Below are 16,653 nucleotides of genomic sequence, written 5' to 3' on the forward strand. Positions count from 1 at the left end.
TGATTCCCCTAGAGTCCAAAAATCTATCGATCTCAGCCTTGAATATATTCACTGACTCAGCATCCACAGCCCTCTTGGGTAGAGAATTCCAAAGATTCACAACCCTCTGCGTGAAGAAATTCCTCCTCAACTCAGTCTTGAATGGCCGACCCCGTAATGAGACATACCGTGATGCCTCTTTCAGTAAATGCTGCCCGAGTCTCCTTTGTTCCCTCATGTGGTGCTGTTGCCAATCCATGATAATGGCATACAATAGTATGCTCATAGGCAATGCCATACCTGCACCTGAGAAGCTCTGACAGTGGGCAGAGGTCCAAAAATGTGCCAGTCTTCTGACTGTCTGAGAAGCTCCTCAATTCCGCCAGTATCAGCTGATCCTGGCAGCTGCTGCACCTCACATAAACAGGTGCAACTCACCCCAAGTGCAATGGCGGGGTAAATCCAGCAAACTCTCATCGACAGTGCCTCTGGCCAACATGAAGCCGCACATAAATAAGGCCAATGGCGACTTGCGGGCGCATCATGGGACGATTCCATAGCATGAGAAAACTCAGAGGAAAGCCGTTTAAAGGCGTACTAGTACGGGAATTGGCTACCACTCGAGTTCCCTCGCTGATAAAGTTTCCTACGCCGTTCCAGCTCCTCCAATGTGCCCGAAACAGTGAGGGAATGGACCGCCTATTTATTTAATTGGAAAGGTCTATTCCAAATGCATTCATTGGTGAAGATGGATGGAGGCCAATTCTCAGATAATCCTGGGCTCAAAGAGCTGGCATTAACCTAGGGAGACAAACATTATTTGACCTTTCGAGCTCTTCACCAGTGCTTTTGTGCCTCAGTTTTAAAAAAAATGTTTATTCAATGAATATCTTTAATTCAGAAATGATCTGTGATTCTGAACCGTTTTCTAATTTATAATAATCTGCTGTTCTAAAATACAGGAAATTAAAAGTGTAATTTTGTTTTCAGTTTTTTTTAAAACTTGCAAAAAAAAATTATCACACACTGGAAGGACTAATTCTTCATGTAACAAAATACCTTTGATGCTTGCAGTTATTTTAACTGGAACATTTACTGTAAGCTTCGTTTGTCAGCACAAGTCATGATACATGACTCATGATGCAAATCCAAACAACAGCTGCTATCTATGATCTCTATATCCAGCTTCACACTGAGACTAAATTCTTACCCCATCTATGCAACCTAAAAGTCGCATGTAAATGGCAAAGTTAAAAATGGTGGGTGAATTCCTTCCCTAAACCCCTCCGCCTCTTCACCTCCCTCACCTCCTTCAAGACTCTCCTTAAATCCCATCTCTTTGGCCAAGCTTTTGGTCACTCCTCCTGGCAGGGTCTATCGATAAATTAATTTTAACATCAGTACAGTAACTACAATTATTATTACTACAGGAATCGGCAGATGGCTCAATGTGATTATCCAATAGTTAGCTTAGCCGTACTAGCTCAATTGCTAATTTTAAATCTGAGATAGATAGCTTTTTGTCAACCAAAGGTATTAAGGGATATGGGCCAAAGGCAGGTATATGGAGTTAGAGCACAGATCAGCCATGATCTTATCAAATGGCGGAGCAGGCACGAGGGGCTGAATGGCCTACTCCTGTTCCTATAGTCCTATGTTCCTATGTACAAATCGGGAAGGTCCAAGATTAATTCCCAGTCTGTGCTGAGTTAGCTGATTTCAACTAGTGATAATAGAGATGCCATAATTGGCCCATAGCATTAAGGAGGGGAGTGTTGACCAAGATTCCTGCTCTTGATTACTTTACTCACGCTAGAAAAGTATGTGTGGACTTTGGATTGGGTTCTTCTTTGATCCCGCCCAGCACTCATTTCTTCAGCAACACCTCCAATACCTACGACCTCCCCCACCTAGAAGGACAAGGGCAGCAGGTGCGTGGGAACACCATCATCTAAGTTCCCCTCCAAGTTCATCCTGACTTGGACATGTATCGCCTCTCCTTCATCGTCGCTGGGTCAAAATCCTGGAATTCCCTACCCAACACTACCCACACAGACTGCAACGGTACCAGAAGAAGGCCCACCACCACCTTCTCAAGGGCAACCAGAAATGGAGAATAAATGTCGGCCTTGCCAGCGACGACCACACGTGAGAATGAAAAACCCCACATGAATAATGGCCCCTTGGGCAAGGAACCAGAGGGAGCTGTTGAACCATAGCTCAGTCACTAGTCAATGCCTTTCGGAAAAGAGGGGGGAAATTCATTAGAATAAAGTGATACATGCACCGTCCCCAGGTTTCCGTCAATGGCATTTTGAAACTGGTCAATGGGTGAACAAGAGCATCCCATGGTAATTCCCCTTAATTTCACCACCTTCTCTACAGGGATGCATCTGGAAGAAAAATAACTTAAAACAAACAGAAGAAATGGTTGCTGGTTATTTGGAGATTGAACCAGATCTCTGTAATATATGGCACTATTTCATGGGGTAAACGTTCATCTGCAGGGCTCCTGGCACATGAAGCTCTGCGCCAGAGTGGTAAAAATCACAATCCCTCGCTGTGTTTTAAACATACATTTATTAAAAGTTACGAATTCTCAACTTTCAGCTGTAATATTACATTTCCTTTCAAAAACAGCTGCTCACTGAACAACGTCATATGTGCATTTTGCATGAAGTGCATATTTTTTGCAAAGTCCTTCAAACTTTGCTGAATCGTGGGGGGTGGGTGGGGGTGGCAGGGAAGCTAGAAGTGTTCTCCAACCTTCAAATGGCCATTTGATCTTATCAAATGGCAGAGGAGGCTCGAGGGGCCGAATGGCCTACTCCTGCTCTTAATTCGTATGTTCGTAAATCCTTGAGGTTTTGTTTTGCGTTGTCACCATTGCGACAGCAGTCCATTGAAAGAATGGCTAACATGCAATGGTAGTACATGCTAGTCTTACTTCTCCAGAAAAGGCGCTGTTACCACCATATCAAATCACAAGAACACCTGTTATTCTTGCTTGCTGTAACCTCGCTCAGCCTGTTACAAACACAACTAAAAGTCTCACCATTTTCTCTGCCTAACCAAGAGCAAACCCACAGGAGATCAACCAGGGTTTTAATTACAGTAAAGAATTAGTTTACGATCCTGTGGAAGGGTGGACGTTGACTTTTTGAAAATTTAAATTTAGAAAGAAGAAAGAGCTTGCATTTATATAGCGCCTTTCACAACCTCAGGATGTCACAGCCAAAATTAAATACTTTTGAAGTGTAGTCACTGTTGTAATGTTGGCAAACACAGCAGCCAATTTGCACACAGCAAGGTCCTACAAACAGCAATGTGATAAATGACCAGATAATCTGTTGTTTTAAGTGATGTTGATTGAGGGAAAAATATTGGCCAGGACATGGGGAGAAGTCTCCTGCTCTTCTTCGAATAGTGGCCTGGTTCTATTACGTCAATCTAAGGGTGAACACAGGGTCTCAGGTTAATGTCTCATCTGAATGGCGGGACCTTCAACGGTGCAGCACTGAAGTGGTTAAGAAACTAATTTGCGGGAAGAAATCCACGTTTGTTGAATAATTTTACTGAGCTTGGCTCAGTGTCCTTTGTGTAAATTCACCGCTGAGCTAAATGATTCGCAGCATTCAACTTATGTCAGTTAGTGGACCCACATTTCATTGTCTTTTACATAACCAGGGCAGTGCCAGCAGCTGTTTTGTATTGGTTAACAGTAAGTCCCAACAGCAACCGAATGGTGCTCAAAAAATCTTAAGTATGTGGCAGGTCCCATCCATGCTACAGATTACAGTCAATTAACACACTACCCGAACTCACATATCCACTGGGACTCAAACTGATTACCACAGTTGTGTGAAATATATGAAAATAGCACCACTCTCCCAACAAATAGGAAACATTTTCACTTTTGGATTTCAGATCAGTTTCAATTATGTTGCTTGTTTTTCCCGCCTCTGTGCTGCTTCCTGCTCCCACACATCTACACTGAATTTTAAAAGTTTTTTTTCCCCATTTTTCCTCCCCTCCTGAAGGGTATGGATCCATAGGTACTGGCAGCCCACTCCTCACTATCTCACGGGGCCATCTCTTTATAGGGATTAGTTCACAATTTGGCACATCTAGTGAGTGCTATGCACTGTAACAGCGCTGGATAATAGAATCATTATATGACTGTCGGTGATGTCTGTCAGCACTATTTGACTGTGGGAGGCATTCAAGCCAAAAATGATTCCCATAAACGCCCTGGTCCAATTATCCTTCCCCTCTAGCCTTGTTTCCCCATGTGAAGCACTGTGGGAGATTGACTAGTACATTGTAAATTAATTGTGAGACTTCCTCTTTAACTGAACACTAGACATAAAACTGATGCCTGATCTTTAATTGTGATTATAATTTCCAAACAAGTAATATTCCTGAGCATGGAAACAGATGTTATCTCATTGCAACATAGGAGCAGCAGCTCACTTTACAAAATGTTGTGTTTGAAAGGAAAACGACTTATCAGTTTCCCTGAGGCAGCACACTTTTGTTAATGACACATTGCTACCCACTTCCAGTTTTTAAAAAAAAATTAGATATTTACTCAGTTGATCCACATGCAGTGGTCAAAGATTGGGGGATCATTGTGTGGACAAAATTGTCCTGGTCAAACCAGCAAGCTCCTTCTGGACACCTGATTGGCGTCTGCAGCTCACCGGGACTATGCTAATGAGGTCCAAGGCCCAATTTTGGGTGCGCCTTGAGCCTCCAGCTTCTGGCGTGCATCCACAGCAGGACAAAAACTGGTCATTTTTGACCCCGTTTTATGCCTGAAAAACGAGATCCAATTTCTATTTCTTGGTACCCGGATTCAGAGATTAATTAAGCCCAAGGCTGTTTGATGGGTTGTGTAGTATCTCTTCGAAACGTTAACATTTTTGAGTCCACAGACCGGGGAAATAATATCATGGTATCATAATATCATAGTAGATACAGCACAGGAGGAGGCCAATCAGCCCATCGTGACAGCTCTTTGAAAGAGCTATCCAATTAGTCCTATTCCCCTGTAGATTATTTCCCTTCAAGAATTTATCTAATTCCCTTTTGAAAGTTACTATTGAATCTGCTTCCACCACCCTTTCAGGCAGCGCATTCCAGATCATAACAACTCGCTACGTAAAAAAATGTTTCCTCATGTCTCCTCTGTCTCTTTTGCCGATCACCTTAAATCTGTGTCCTCTGGTTCCTCATATACTTTTTTTTTTAAACAGCCTTCTCAACTTGTCCTGCCACCTTCAAAGATTTGTGTATGTGCACCCCCAGGTCTCTCTGTTCCTGCAGAGTGTATCATTTAGTTTATATTGCCTCTACTCATTCTTCCTACCAAAATGAATCACTTCACAACATTTCTCTGCGTTAAATTTCATCTGCCATGTGTCTGCCCATTTCACCAGTCTGTCTCTGTCCTCCTGAAATCTGTTACTATCCTCCTTACTATTTACTACATTACCAAGTTTCGTGTCATAGAATCATAGAAAGGTTACAGCATGGAAGGAGGCCATTCGGCCCATCGAGTCTGCGGCAGCTCTATGCATGAGCAATCCAGCTAGTCCCACTGCCCCGCCCTAGCCCCTTGACCTGGCACATTTTTTTCGGTTCAAGCACTTGTCCAGTTCCCTTTGATACCGATATGAACCACGACCTCTGGCTGTTCACCCTCCCCCTCCAGAATGTTCTGCAGCCACTCAGTGATATCCTTGACCCTGGCAACAGGGAGGCAACATACCATCCTGGATCCTAACCACTTGCTGTGTAAAAAAGTTTTTCCTCATATCACCTTTGCTTCTTTTGCCAATCACCTTAAATCTATGCCCTCTGGTTCTTGACCCTTCCGCCAATGGGAACAGTTTCTCTCTATCTACTCTGTCTAGACCCTTCATGATTTTGAATACCTCTATCAAATCTCCTCTCAACCTTCTCTGTTCCAAGGAGAACAACCCCAGCTTCTCCAGTCCCTCATCCCTGGAATGATTCTAGTAAATCTCCTCTGCATCCTCTCTAAGGCCGTCACATTCTGCCATCTTTGAAATTATGCCCTCTATACCCAAGTCGAGGTCATTAATATATATCAAAAAGATCAGTGGCCCTAATACTGACTCCTGGGGAACACCACTGTATATTTCCCTCCAGTCTGAAAAACAACCGTTCACCACTACTCTCTGCTTTCTGTCCCTTAACCAATTTCGTATCCACACATCCACTGTCCCTTTAATCCCATGGGCTTTAATTTTGCTAACAAGTCTATTATGTGGTACTTTATCAAATGCCTTTTGAAAGTCCACATACACATCACCCGCACTGCCAACATGAATCCTCTCCATTGATAGATTAGGTGAATGGGCAAAACTGTGGCAAATGGAATTCAATGTAGACAAATGTGAGGTCATCCACTTTGGATCAAAAAAGGATAGAACAGGGTACTTTCTAAATGGTAAAAAGTTAAAAACAGTGGATGTCCAAAGGGACCTAGGGGTTCAGGTACATAGATTATTGAAGTGTCATGAACAGGTGCAGAAAATAATCAATAAGGTTAATGGAATGCTGGCCTTTATATCTAGAGGACTAGAGTACAAGGGGGCAGAAGTTATGCTGCAGCTATACAAAACCCTGGTTAGACCGCACCTGGAGTACTGTGAGCAGTTCTGGGCACCGCACCTTCGGAAGGACATATTGGCCTTGGAGGGAGTGCAGCGTAGGTTTACTAGAATGATACCCGGACTTCAAGGGTTAAGTTACGAGGAGAGATTACACAAATTGGGGTTGTATTCTCTAGAATTTAGAAGGTTAAGGGGTGATCTGATTGAAGTTTATAAGATATTAAGGGGAACAGATAGGATGGATAGAGTGAAACTATTTCCGCTGGTTGGGGATTCTAGGAGTAGGGGGCACAGTCTAAAAATTAGAGCCAGACCTTTCAGGAGCGAGATTAGAAAACATTTCTACACACAAAGGGTGGTAGAAGTTTGGAACTCTCTTCCGCAAATGGCAATTGATACTAGCTCAATTGCTAAATTTAAATCTGAGATAGATAGCTTTTTGGCAACCAAAGGTATTAAGGGATATGGGCTAATAGCAGGTATATGGAGTTAGATCACAGATCAGCCATGATCTTATCAAATGGCGGAGCAGGCACGAGGGGCTGAATGGCCTACTCCTGTTCCTATGTTCATCAAACAACTCAATCAAGTTAGTCAAACATGATTTTCCCTTAACAAATCCGTGCTGACTTTCATTTATTGTCCCAGACTTTTTCAAGTGGCAATTGATTTTGTCCCGGATTATTGTCTCTAAATATTTCCCCACCATCAACGTTAGGCTGACTGGCCTGTAATTGCCGGGTTTATCCCTCTCCCCTTTTTTGAACAGGGGTGTAACATTTGCAATCCTCCAGTCCTCCGGCACCGTCCCCACAGATGAATTAATTAGAAGTAATTTTTTAACCTTGCACTTCTGCCAGAAACATGAAGTTGGAAAATATCCATTATCTAAGCTCCATTATCTCTGAGCTATCAACAGAAATATTTGAGAGAAAGATAATTGGTAGAGCCGATGTTCAGAGCGTGCACCTCAGTTGAGGAACCTTGTCCCTATGGAACAACGTAGCTTGTTGGTCTAGGGGTTTGATTCTCACTTTAGGATTGTAAATTGAAACTTGCGAGAGATCCCGGGTTCAAATCCCAGACAAGCTCTTGTTTTTGGGGATCGGGCGGGAAAATGGAGTTGAGGTCAAAAATCAACCATGATCTTATTGAATGGCGGAGCAGGCTCGCTAATGGCCTTCTCCTGCTCCTATTTCTTATGTTCACAGGCGTATGACTGTGAGCTCCAGATATATCCATCCCTAATGTCTCAATATTAACACCTGTTGAAATCTCATGTCAGCGCTCGTCCTTCAGAAAACAGGCTGAGACAAGAAAGATTTCTGTTCAGTATAAATGACTGCTCTGCCTGTTCAATGTTATTTCAATTCTGAACAGGCCTCCAGACTCCGTTAAATGGACAGGAACTTTGTGTTGATCATCGATACCGTCACATCATGAAGGTCTATAAAGACTTTCACCCAAAGCTTTGGCATGTTACAAAATGTGTAAAAAAAATACTCTAGTAAAGAGCAATCTAATCCCTTGCCCATCGATTCTATCTTTAATGTTTCAAAATGTCGTACTGTTGGTATCCTGCTGTGACTTACTGTTTCTGACTATTATCTTACTTGTAAATAAATATTTAAGTTTTGTCCCAGACACACTGATATGATGGTACGGAGAAGACGGGAGATCGTGTTAGGCAACCCAGGTGATCTCCAGGGCCAATAGCCCACTAAATGGCTAATTGCTGATCGTGGGAATGCTAGCTCAGATATAAGGGACACAGGTTTCAGGACGTAGGAGAATCGCACTGCCTACAGAAACCACCTTTTGCTGTGAACACAAAGTGTTGGGAGAAAGCCTGTAACGATGACCAGGCCTTTGAAATGTCAATTGGTGTGAATAATGTAGATGTAAAGAGACTATTTAACTAGGACTATGAGCAGAAAATCAAAAGTACAAATTTAACAAGCCTCAAGTGAGACCAGTGATTGGAATAATATCCACCCCCACAAAGCATAGTGGATATGTGCTATAGATTCACACCAAGAGCACTTGATTAACTCCTTTAATGTCATTTGTAAAGAGCAACCCATGGGTTAAATATGGTGGGACGTAATGTCGAGTACACATTCTGCGGTTTTACTCAGCAAATAGACAGGCCACGTGCAGAATTAATTGCTCAGCATCCATGGTACATGTTCTGTGGACTTAACGAATGCAAATAGCCCTTTCCTAGCCCGTGCTTTTTCCATGCTCTCAGCAGCAACCTTGTGTGTTTATTTTTACAATCTCAAAAAAATTGTTTAGTTACTGGACTTTGTATTGAGGAAGTGCGGAGCTCACCTTTGCTCCTGATTTGACAGCTTGCTCTTACTCCTCTTCCAAGATTACCAGGGCTTCTTTGTGATAGTTAGTGTTCTGCAGTGGTGACCTCTCAGATCCCTTTTCAGTGCCTTTGTTTTGACGTTGATCCCTCTTCAGTTTTGTTGTCACGTCCACGAGCTACAACAATCAAGCCGAGGAAAGTAGCAATTATTTTTATTTTCCGAACTATTAATTCAAAATAATGAACAGTGAAACAATCATCGGGTGCATTGCAACAGTACAATCAGTCGACCTATACAAGAACTGCTTCTCATTTTGCTCGTAAGTTAGCTGATCTCAGATGAGTTAGTGGTAAGGGGTGCTACACTTGGCTGCAATGCTCATGAGTGAGGAAAGGAAATTCAGCCAGGGTCCCCACTCCTGATTGTTATCCAGCACCTTAAGCTGCAAGTGAGCATCTGCAGGTATCGGGTGAGGACAGGATACGATTCAGCTGTGATGCACCCTAAAGTTGAATAGCCGGGCAATACACATCTCCTGAAGGCGTAAACTCATTTACTTGGTGCGTGGAGCCACAGGTGGCACTTGCTGTCTGTACCCCACAAGTGACCCTTATTGATCAGTGAGCTTTGATAGCGAGTGTTGTCAGGCTATTCGACTGTCAACTGTAATGGTCTTAAATTAGGAGTTTGGGCATTCTCATCATAGTAGGTGGGTGAGTTGGATCAAGGGCTAGAAGAGGCCCAGATAAATATAAATATAAATTTAATTTTCTTTTGAAAAAAGCAGGTGTGGTCCTTTGGGCCTCACAAGGAGTCCTTGGCCTCTCCCCGGCCCCCTCTCTCCCACCGACCACTATCATTACCCGATCCACTTATATGACTGCTGGGGATTGTTTAGTTGGGACCCCGGCGGCGGCCTTCTGTGGCCCGAGTTCCTGCTCCCACCGGCTGGCCAGGGAGCGATTCTCATGGGCTGGGTTCGGACAGCAGTCCGATCTACAGTATGACAACGAGGCCCGGGGCCTAAAATCTCTCTGGGCTTCGGGAGGCATCGGCGTGCGAGCTTGGCGTGCGCCCCAGCGCCAATCCCGCCTTCTGGTAATTGAATTTACAGACTGATATTCTCCACAATTGGCAATTATACCTGTGTGTGGAAAATTCTATATCCATTGGCATCATCACGCTTAATCAAAGACCATCGTTTATTGACTGAACAGCTACCCTGTCTGGTTCAACCAAGTGGAATGTCTCTGATCTAACATTTAGTACTTAGCGAAAGGAACAGTCTCCATTTTAAACCTCAGCTACTTGAACAATACAAGAGCAGAGACAGAATTTCCTATTTTTGTCACAGTATCATCAGGTTGAAAAGCATGCAGCTGACAATCCACCAGCTTGTTAGTCTTTAACCGTCCAGCACTTCACATTGACAAATGCGTCAATGCCATTATTTGCCAGGTTACACAGCAGCTTTCAGTACATACATGCATTATTGTGTGCGATCTTCCATCTGGTGGCCCAAGCTTCAAATGTTCTGGGTCGGGTGATCACGGACAGAATGTTCTTCGTGGAAATACATAAAACTACTACCAGCTGCTGAATCTGCAGATGTTCTTGAACTTGTATATTGTTGCAAAAAATTGAATTTTAGTTCTCCTTTGTTCTCCAATTATCTCACCCCCTCCCCTGAAGGTGCTGACTTACACCGAGGTACAGGCCCACCCGTGCTGGCTGTTTCCCAGTACTTTGCCCAAATGGCCATTCTTCACGTGTGAGCCTGGACAATGAGGGTCAGCGGGCTAGTCGACACTGGGAGTGCATTATAGCTGAGCACAATGCTGTTCACTTTCCAGGAGGGTGCATAATTTCAAAATTTACAGCTTGGAAATGTAGTAAACAGTGAGGAGGATAGTAGCAGACTTCAGAAGGACATGGACAGACTGGTGAGACGGGCAGACACATGGCAGGTGAAATTTAATGCAGGGAAGTGATGCATTTTGGAAGGAAAAATAAGAGGCAATATAAACTAAATGGTACAATTTTAAAGGGGATGCAGGAACATGGTGACCTGGGGGTGTCTGTACACAAATCGTTGAAGGTGGCAGGACAGGTTGATAAAGCTGTTAAAAAGCATTTGAGATCCTGGGCTTTATTAATAGTGGCACAGAGTACAAAAGCAAGTTATGGTAAACCTTTATAAACACTGGGTAGGCCTCAGCTGGAATAGTGTGTTCAATTCTGGGCACCACACTTTAGAAAGGATATCAAGGCATTGGAGAGGATGCACAGGAGATTTACCAGAATGGTACCAGAGATGAGTTATGTGCAGAGTCTAGAGAAGCTGGGATTGTTCACCTTACAGCAAAGAAGGTTAAGGGGAGATTTAATAGAGATATTCAAAATTGTGAAGGGTTTTGATCGAGTAGATAGGGAGAAACTATTTCCAGTGGCAGTAGGGTCAATAACCAGAGGACATGGATTTAAGATAATTGGCAAAAAAGCCAGGGATTAGATGAGAAATTTTTTTATGTAGCGAGTTGTTATGACCTGGAATGCACTGCCTAAAAGGGTTGTGGAAGAAGATTCACTAGTAACTTTCAAAAAGGAACTGGTTAAATACTTAAAAAGGAAAAAATTACAGGGCTATGGGGAAAGAGTAGGGGAGTGGGACTAATTGGTCGGTCTTTCAGAGAGCCGGCATAGGCACAATGGGCTGAATGGCCTCTTTCTTTGCCGAATGATTCTATGTTGCTGACTGCATTTCTAAACAGTCAAAGTGTCCTTCTCCTCTCTGATCTTTCTTTAACAGAAAAGGAGTTTTGTTAGAATTTCTAATTCATTATTCACTCCCGGAGAAGTCTCTATTGGTTTTTGGATCTATGGATCTTCTCAAATTTGGATGAAATTGGAATATTTAAAGTTGAATATCTATAGTAACCCTCACAGGACACAGTTATTCCAGTAATTCCCTTTTACTTTCCAGATGCAAATGATGATATGATTAGAGTTTCCTGTTTATATCAAGATTATAAAGAATCAAAATGTGCTGTCAGTCCCAGAATAGGGACAGTATCTCAACACACCATGTTAAATCCTTCACAGCAGAAAGCCTAAAGCTTCAAAGACTATCTGTAAACTTGATGTTTATTGGGTTGTATTCTGAGGGTGGCAAATAAAATGTAAGCAATTAAAGCCAAGTTCTATTCATGCAGATTGACCAGTTTACCTCAGTGATGCCCAGAGCTTCATTTTCATGGATTGTCGTTATTGAGTGACGCGGCTTGACAACATACAAATAGAGAATGACAAGGAGAGTGAAAGTGCGGAATACAATTCTCATTGATCAAACACAGTGAAACTTTACCACCAGCTGTGTTTTATGCACATTCAGGAGTCACTGGTGCGATTTTTTACTAAAAATCATTCCATTAAGCTTATTAGCACTGAAACAGCAACAAAACTGTCAAGTGAGGGAAACCAAAAAAAGGTAATAATGTTAAAACAGAAAACATAGGTCAAAAGTGAGCAGAATTTCTGTCAGCAGGGTCTCGTTCCCTTTTATGGAATATAAACCATATCACACGAGTCTCTATAATGTATCCTCTATTTATATTAAAACAGTTACAGTATATAATTTTAAGAATTGTGCATGCAGTTTTGTCTTTAACTGGGGCAAGCTCAATTGCTGCATTCTCAATGTGCAGGATTCCATGCCTGGGTTTGATCAAATCACCAGTCTTCCTCTAATTCCTTGCCCAATTTGATATTTCAAATAGAAATAACATTTGGAAAATAATATTTGGCGGAGTATTTGACAATGGTGGGAAGCACTGCGAGCCTGATCTTGTCTCGATTGGATCTCCACACACATGGAACTTCCCAGCAGCAATAACTGGATATCAAAAGCAGTAACTTGGGATAATTCTCCCTTTCCCAACTCAACAGACTGAGGCTAATTAGAGAGGAGCTTTACCAGAATGACACAAAGGACGAGAGAACATAGTAACATAGGAAGATAGGAACAGGAGTAGGCCACTTAGCTCCTCGAGCCTGTTCCGCCATTCACTGAGATCATGGCTGATCTGTGACCTAACTCCACATACCCGCCTTAGCCCCATATCCCTTAATGCCTTTGGTTAACAAAAATATATCAGTCTCAGATTTAAAATTAACAACTGAGCTAGCATCAGTTCCGTCTGAAGGGACTTCAGTTACGTGAAGCTGGGGTTGTTCACCTTAGAGCAGAGAAAATTAAGGGGAGATTTACTAGAGGTGTTCAAAATAATTAAGGGTTTTCATACAGTAAAAAAGGAGAAACTGTTTTCAATGGCGGATGGGTGGGTAACCAGATTAAACCACAGATTTAAGATAATTGGCAGAAGAACCAGAGGCCAGATGAGGAGAATTTATTTTTAACGCAGTAAGTTGTTATGATCGGGAATGCATTATCTGAAAGGATGGTGGAAGCAGAAACAATAATAACTTTCAAAAGGAAACTGGATAAATACTTGAAGGGAAACATTATGCAGGGATATGGGAAGTGGGACTAATTGGATAGCAAGATCGGCTGAATGGCATCCTTCTGTGTTGTATTATTCTATATAATTGTAGTTCCCATACCATTGCTTCCACTCAGTATCAAATAGGGATTAAACCCAAGACCTCCTGATTAGTGTGTGACACTGGGGAGATTATAAAGAATCAAAATGTGCCGTCAGAATGGGGCCAGTATCTCAACACGCCATGGTAAATCCTCCAGAGCAGAAAGCCTAAAGTTTCAAAGACTATCTGTAAACTTGATGTTTATCTGGTTGTATTCGGAGGGTGGCAAATAAAATGTAAGCAATTAAAGCCAAGTTCTATTCTCGGGGAAGACCAGAACTAGGGGTTATAAATATAGGATAGTCACTAGTAAATCCAATAGGGAATTCAGGAGAAATTTCTTTACCCAGAGAGTGGTTAGAATGTGGAACTCGCTGCCACAAGGAGTAGTTGAGGTGAATAGCATAGATGCATTTAAGGGGAAACTAGATAAACACATGAGGGAGAAAGGAATAGAAGGTTATGTTGATGGGGTTAGATGAAGAAGGGCGGGAGGAGGCTCGTGTGGAGCATAAACATGGACCAGTTGGGCCGAATGGCCTGTTTCTGTGTTGTACATTCTATGTAACTCTATGTAATTGTCCCAGAATTTGAGTAATAATTGCAGGAACCTAAACAGTGTACTTTGAAGGATTGGGTGAAATATGGAATAACATCTTAAGGAGCTAACAAGGCAATCAACTAATTGAGTCTTCAGACGATATCATAAAACACGAGACTGAAACTCATGCTAATATCGATTATGTGAAAACGGAGATGATATTACAGCAGCCAGGTCATCGTCACTAAAATGGGAGGCAGCATTGATCAAGAGATAGTAACAGGAAACCTGCAGCGAATGTGGGAGATTGTTGGAAATCTTTACATGCAAAAGTGAGGCTGTCCTCATGCTGTTTTCACTAAGATTTCAGCGTTAATTATCTCTGAAATCCTTTTTAAACAGGATAATAAATGGCTGGAAGTAAGTTACAAGACAACAATCCAATTGAGAAATTCTAATAACATCATAAACCTCAAGAACAAAATTTGAGTGAGTTGTGAATATCAATAAAATCCAAAGATTTAATAACTCACTGCCAACTACTAGTTATTCTTCATTGTAACTTTTTCAATTAACTTTAACATTTGTCTTTTAATTGCTCAATGTTATGCAACAGGCATACAGTGCTTGGTAAAGGCTGCACATTTCAGGTGCAAGGTTGATAAAGGTGATTGCCATGTGGGATCTGGTATATGGCATCATACGATTTATACCATAGCAATAATAAGTATTGTTGCTGTTGTTTTTGTCCTTGAGCAGGGTGTGGCAGAAAATAAACTGTACTCATTATATATTACATATTAATCTAATGTGAAAACTACTGTGATGGGCTTAATGCTCATGTGTAAATACAAAGCACGTATGCATCACCAGTTCGGAAATTCTGAGAAATGCCATATTATTAGAGGCGATGCAACGAAGGCTAGATTAACTCCTGGGATGAGAGGGTTGTCCTATGAGGAGAGATTGGGTAGAATGGGCCTATACTCTCTGGAGTTCAGAAGAATGAGAGGTGATCTCATTGAAACATATGAGATTCTGAGAGGGCTTAACAGGGTAGATGCTGAGAGGCTGTTTCCCCTGGCTGGAGAGTCTAGAACTAGGGGTCATAGTCTCAGGATACGGGGTCGGCCATTTAAGACTGAGATGAGGAGGAATTTCTTCACACAGAAGGTTGTGAATCTTTGGAATTCTCTACCCCAGAGGGCTGTGGATGCTGAGTCATTGAATATATTCAAGGCTGAGATGGATAGATTTTTGGACACTAAGGGAATCAAGAGATATGGGGATCAGGCAGGAAAATGGAGTTGAAGTCGAAGATCAGCCACGATCTGATTGAATGGCGGAGCAGGCTCGAGGGGCCGTATGGCCGACTCCTGCTCCTATTTCTTATGTTCTTATGAAGGAGGAAAAGGTGTTGATCTGGAATGATAAAAGTGCTAACTCTGTGAGCTTCCGTGAGTTGGGCGGTGGGAGGGGGGGGGTGAAGAGATTGGGGACAGAAAGGGACACAGTGCCACCTTGGGAAAGCAGGACACAGTGCCAGCAAGGGGGGAGGGGTGGTGGGGGGAGGGACATAGAGCCAGCAGGAGGAGCAGGAAGGGACAAAGTGCCAGCTTGGAGTGGTGGGGGGTGGGGGGTGAATGCAGTACATTCTATGGGCAAATAGCAGAAGAACTTTCAAATTTGGTTCAAATTAATTCTGAAATATTATAGTATTATCAAATATTTTGCAACACCCTTGAGTTTGAATTATGGTTTTGATTCTCACCATGTATGAATTGTTGGGTTCAACTCTGAAATGCATGAATTCTTCTCCTTTGGACACTGCCAAGTAATCAGCACTGCTACCAGTACCGGTGGTCAGTGACGCTCCTGGTCATCAGCACTGCTACCAGTACCGGTGGTCAGTGACGCTCCTGGTCATCAGCACTGCTACCAGTACCAATGGTCAGTGACGCTCCTGGTCATCAGTACTGCTACCAGTACCAATGGTCAGTGACGCTCCTGGTCATCAGCACTGCTACCAGTACCAGTGGTCAGTGACGCTCCTGGTCATCAGCACTACTACCAGTACCGGTAGTCAGTGACGCTCCTGGCCATCAGTACTGCTACCAGTACCAATGGTCAGTGACGCTCCTGGTCATCAGCACTGCTACCAGTACCAATGGTCAGTGACGCTCCTGGTCATCAGTACTGCTACCAGTACCAATGGTCAGTGACGCTCCTGGTCATCAGTACTGCTACCAGTACCAATGGTCAGTGACGCTCCTGGTCATCAGCACTGCTACCAGTACCAATGGTCAGTGACGCTCCTGGTCATCAGTACTGCTACCAGTACCAATGGTCAGTGACGCTCCTGGTCATCAGCACTACTACCAGTACCGGTGGTCAGTGACGCTCCTGGCCATCAGTACTGCTACCAGTACCAATGGTCAGTGACGCTCCTGGTCATCAGCACTGCTACCAGTACCAATGGTCAGTGACGCTCCTGGTCATCAGTACTGCTACCAGTACCAATGGTCAGTGACGCTCCTGGTCATCAGTACTGCTACCAGTACCAATGGTC

At 42.9% G+C, this 16,653-nt stretch overlaps 1 protein-coding gene across 13 annotated transcripts in view; it reads right to left on the reverse strand.

The window, feature by feature from the left end:
• mlip (muscular LMNA-interacting protein) overlaps nucleotides 1-16,653 on the reverse strand; it is a 228,939-nt gene that overhangs the window by 8,500 nt on the left and 203,786 nt on the right. For 12 of the 13 annotated variants that reach the window (XM_067983974.1, XM_067983969.1, XM_067983963.1 and 9 more), the window contains 2 exons: nucleotides 12,168-12,221; nucleotides 8,958-9,116 (listed from right to left, as the gene is read on the reverse strand). In XM_067983974.1, the coding sequence (XP_067840075.1) occupies nucleotides 8,985-9,116; nucleotides 12,168-12,221 (186 nt within the window). In that variant the 3' untranslated portion in view covers nucleotides 8,958-8,984. The remainder of the gene's footprint in view (nucleotides 1-8,957; nucleotides 9,117-12,167; nucleotides 12,222-16,653) is intronic. The other variant, XM_067983967.1, reaches the window with a different exon arrangement.

The sequence above is a fragment of the Heptranchias perlo genome, chromosome 5, assembly GCF_035084215.1.
Source record: "Heptranchias perlo isolate sHepPer1 chromosome 5, sHepPer1.hap1, whole genome shotgun sequence".
Taxonomy (NCBI): domain Eukaryota; kingdom Metazoa; phylum Chordata; class Chondrichthyes; order Hexanchiformes; family Hexanchidae; genus Heptranchias; species Heptranchias perlo.